The sequence below is a fragment of the Octopus sinensis genome, unplaced genomic scaffold (genome assembly GCF_006345805.1).
Source record: "Octopus sinensis unplaced genomic scaffold, ASM634580v1 Contig15858, whole genome shotgun sequence".
Lineage (NCBI taxonomy): Eukaryota > Metazoa > Mollusca > Cephalopoda > Octopoda > Octopodidae > Octopus > Octopus sinensis.
In genome coordinates, this window is record NW_021833958.1 from 2,501 (window position 1) to 7,500 (window position 5,000).

At 38.2% G+C, this 5,000-nt stretch overlaps 1 protein-coding gene across 6 annotated transcripts in view; it reads right to left on the minus strand.

Moving 5' to 3' along the window:
- LOC115230596 (leucine-rich repeat and immunoglobulin-like domain-containing nogo receptor-interacting protein 1-B) overlaps positions 1-5,000 on the minus strand; it is a 33,823-nt gene that overhangs the window by 470 nt on the left and 28,353 nt on the right. For 4 of the 6 annotated variants that reach the window (XM_036499709.1, XM_036499714.1, XM_036499713.1 and 1 more), the window contains one exon: positions 1,302-1,373. In XM_036499709.1, coding sequence (XP_036355602.1) covers positions 1,302-1,373 — 72 coding nt within the window. Of the gene's footprint in view, positions 1-1,301; positions 1,374-3,462; positions 3,535-3,972; positions 4,605-5,000 lie in introns of those variants that run through there. The other 2 variants (XM_036499710.1, XM_036499711.1) reach the window with 2 other exon arrangements.

Consider the following 5,000-nt stretch of genomic DNA (forward strand, 5'->3'; position numbering starts at 1 on the left):
GCGCGACATGGTGATCTCATATCAAGATAAACAGCACATGACCTTGCAGGTGGGGCCCAGTTAGAATTTTGTTCTGGTCGAGTAACCCATCCCACTCAAAAGGTCCTTGAATAAGGGTTGTTTAAGGATGTTGAATGAAACACCCATGTTTCCAGAGGTGAATTATTCAAACCCCAAAGAATTCCTTTCAACACATGGCTATGATGCTCCCCCCACTACTTCTGCTCGTCATCAGAGATGCACATATCGTCAGCCACTAAGGGACATGCTCAACTGGTTACGGTCAAACAACTGACAAGCAAATCTGTGATATTGAGCAGAATATTTGCTGTAGCCCATCTTTTATACCAAGACAAAACAATGTACATGATAACACTTCCAATCAGTTAAGATCAGAAGCCACGAGAGCCACAGTCTGGTTCTGCATCAGGGCATTTATTACCATTATTATTATTATTATTATTATTATTATTATTATTATTATTATTATTATTCAGTCGTCTTATTATAATCACGTGATTTCACTGTACTACCGAGCGCAATTCTGTGAGTCTTGAGAATGTACACTCGTGTACATTCACTCATACTGAAAGACAACTTTTATATATATATATATACTCTTTTACTCTTTTACTTATTTCAGTCATCTGACCTCGGCCATGCTGGAGCACCGCCTTTTAATCGAGCAACTCGACCCCAGGTCTTATTCTTTTTGTAAGCCCAGTACTTATTCTATCGGTCTCTTTTACCGAACCGCTAAGTAACAGGGACATAAACACACCAGCATCGGTTGTCAAGCAATGCTAGGGGGACAAACACAGACACACAAACACACCCACCCATATATATATATATATATATATATATATATATACGACGGGCTTCTTTCAGTTTCCGTCTACCAAATCCACTCACAAGGCTTTGGTCGGCCCGGAGCTATAGTAGAAGACACTTGCCCAAGGTGCCACGCAGTGGGACTGAACCCGGAACCATGTGGTTGGTAGACAAGCTACTTACCACACAGCCACTCCTAGGCAAAAACCTATATGTGAATTATAAGTAACTCATACATAAACCCAGACACTGATATTCACACACACACACACACACACACACACACACACACACACCTTCTCAGACATTCACAAAGAATTACATATTCCTTTGGCAAGCGACTGAGTGTATATATCGTGTATATAGTGCGTAATGGAAATTGAGAGAAAATAGAAAGCATGGAAAGACATTAAATGTTTAGAATTATATTGTCAATAAAAGAGAATCAAGAAACTAATTAAACTTACAGAGTCTTTAAACTGGGAAGATTTTGAAACGATCCAACTTCTGTTTGATTGATATCATTTTGATACAACTCCCTGTAATAAAAAAAAGGGAGCCGTGAAAAAAATGTACACAGATCTGAAAGAAATATAAAATATAATGCCTAAAAATTTAGGAAAGTATACGGTGATGATGATGGGGTAGATGATGATGATGATGATGATGATGATGATGATGATGGTGGTGGTGGTGGTGGTGGTGGTTGTCGCGTTGTTTGTTGTAATGTTTGTGATGGTGGTGATAGATATGATGATAATTGAGTGGACGTAGATATTGAAGGAAAGGGTAGAAGAAGATGAGGAAGGAGAAGAAAAGCACGAAGAGAAGTAGTAGTAGTAGTGGTAGTAGTAGTAGTAGTTGTAGTAGTACTAGTAGAAGAAGATGAAGAAGAATAAAAGAGAAAGAGTAGTAGTAGTAGTAGTAGTAGTAGTAGTAGTAGTAGTAGTAGTAGTAGTAGTAGTAGTAGTAGTAGTAGTAGTAGTAGTAGTAGTAGTAGTAGTTGTTGTTGTTGTAGTAGTTGTTGTTGTAGTAGTTGTTGTTGTAGTATTAGTAGAAGAAGATGAAGGAGAAAAATAAGAGAAGAGAAGTTGTAGTAGTAGTAGTAGTAGTAGTAGTAGTAGTAGTAGTAGTAGTAGTAGTAATTGTAGATGATATAGAAGAAAGATTATAAATATTAAGAAGCAGGAGAAAATAATAAAAAATAGAGGGTGGAAGATGGGGTGTCTTAAAAGAAAGGTTTAAATAAGGATTAGGAGAAGATAGGAAGATGAAGAAGAAAGAGAAGAAGAGGAAGAAAAAGAAGAAGGAAAGAAAATGTACGAGATCAGCAAGAAAACGAGAAAAGAGAAGCAGAGAAGGATGAGCAGATGAAGAAGCAGAAGATGATAAGGAAGGAGAAGGATGAAGAAGAAGAAAAAAGATGAGGAAGAGGTGGAGAAGATGGAGGAGGAGACGGTGGTAGCGGAAAGTGTAGAAGAAGAAAAAGAAGCAAACAAGGCAGAAGAAAATAAAGAAGAAGAAAGAGAGTAAGAAGACAGAGAAAATGATGAAGAAGGAGACAACGGGTAGAAGATGATGAGGACGAGGTAGGAGAAAAGGATAATGAAGAAGAAGAAGAGGCAGAAACAAAAGAAAAAGAAGAGGAAAAGAAGAAGAAATGGAACAAGTTTGACGATAATATTGATGGTAATGATGACGAGGATGAAGATCTATGTAACGATGATAGCGTTGAGGAGGAATAGAATTTGAAGGAGGCGAAGGAGATGAAGAAGGAGAAGAAAAATAAAAGAACGAGAACTAGAAGACGGAGGAGAAAAAGGAAAATAAGAAGTAGAAGAACAACCAAAACAACATGTAAAGAATAAATTTAAATATTAGTGTATGAATCTTTCGCGGGTTAAATATACAACTACAAAGCTTATTCAAGGATGTCATTTAGGGTCTATGTAGATGTAAACACTGTACTTGTACATGTATTTGTGGTGACATTCACCCTGGGTGGATTGAGTCGGCTTCTTCCTTGGAAGAAGTTTTGTGAGAATATGTGGATTTCACAAGCGGTCCCCAACACTCCCGCATGTAGAGACATCCTGTTTGCTGCAGATTGTCCGCAGACGCAGGGGAAGAACGACCGAGGAGCCGCCGGTTGCGGAAACAGACACTCCGAGGATTTTCACCAGAGCCCCATCTGCCGGGTTGTGGCCCTAATACCACTTGGTGTCAGACCAATCCGCCTTGGGTGGCCCTACCAGGAACCGAAGTTCCCGACGGCATAGCTCTGACACTACCCGTTGCCATCGTCACCACCACGGTGAGGAGGGGATGGACTTTGGGGACACTGTACGTAATGTAAATACTGTACGTAATATATACACATGTTAATACACTCATCCATAGAAATAGGCATACACATGCATACATTAGATGGTTCCCCTGAAGTATCACGCTCCCATATATTTTATGCCTCAGAAATGGGCCCAGATAAATATTAACAGACATTCACAAAGAGTAAGAAGCGTTTGTAGAAAGGCGGTGTCGGGGCTTAAATTAAAGTATGGGAAGACATTACAGATTTAGAAAGACATCGCCAATGAAATAATATAAAATAAGTTTGATTCAACTTACAGGGTTGTTAAATTTAAAAGATTTTGAAAGGAGTCGGCTTTGATTTCCGTGATATCGTTTCTACCCAAATTCCTGGAACATAAAATTCAGTGAAGAACATTTATTTTATACATTTGTGAGAGAATATTAAACATTATGACTAAAGAATTGGAAGACAGACGAGATGAAAAATAGATTACGATTTTGTTGGTAATTTTGGGTTGGTGTGTGGACAGTGATGACTATGATGGTGGGGAAGTATATATTGTGGGGGTGTTGATGACGAAGGTGTTATGATGCTGATGATGGCAGTGATGGTGTTAATGTTAATTATTCTGATAATGATGGTGATTAGTTTTATTGTGATGATGAACATGATATTGATGTTCATGTTCTCTGTTGGTGATGAATATGGCGGTTTTGAAGATTGTGTGTCTGCATAAGAAGACGAAAAAGAAAAAGAAAAAAGTACGAGAAGAGGAGGAAGGAGGAGATGAAGATGAAGGAGGAGAAGAAGCAGAAGGGGGAAGAGAAGACGACGAAGACAACGAAGAAAAAGGAGACGAAGAAGAAGGAAGGGAAGGAAAAGAATGACGAGGACGGTGATGGTAATGATAACGAGGATGATGACCTAGGTTATGATGATGGTGCCGTTGGCGAGTAGATTTTTAGAGGACGGGAAGAAGCTTTAGAAGAAGAAGAAATATAGAAGAAGACAAGCAACAATAACAAAAAATGAGTTTGTATATTAACGTATGAATCATCTGAGGCTAAAGATACAACTACAAGGATTATCCAAGGATGTTACTTAGCGCCTATGTAGAAGTAAACACCATGCGTAATGTGCACAGATGTTAATACGCCCGTATACACTAAATGCTTACACTAAATGCTTACCTTCAAGTAACACGCTCCCATATATCCAATATCTTAGAAATGGGCCTACACTCACATTCACAGAATTTCATGAACAATAAAACGCAAATATTGAAAGACGATTGTGGGAGCTTAAATATGTGTACGGGAAGACATTAGATATTTACAAAGATATCGCCAACGAGGTAATATGAAATAAGATTCATTTAACTTACAGAGTTTTTAAGCTGGAAAGATTTTGAAAGGTTCCAGTTTTGATTTCTTTGATTTTGTTTATACCCAAATTCCTGGAACACAAAATTGAGTCAAGTAGAACATTTATGGAACAAATGTGTGAGAGAATATTTGATATTACATCTAAAGAAGTGGATGATGGGAGAGATGAAAATTAGATTACAATCATGAAGAGCTTCTTGATGATGTTGATAATGTTGGGTAGGTGTGGAAGCAGTGATGAATATGATGTTGAGGCAGACGAGAAGTGGGTTTTGATGACGAAGGTGTTATGATGCTGATGATGGGACTGATGTTGTTAATGCTGATTATTCTGATAATGATGGTGATTAGAATTTTTGTTGTGATGATGAACATGATATTGATGGTGATGTTGGTTGTATTGTTCTCTGTTGGGGATGAAGATGAAGGTGTTAAAGATTGTAGTCCGTTGGCGCCTCACCAAGTCG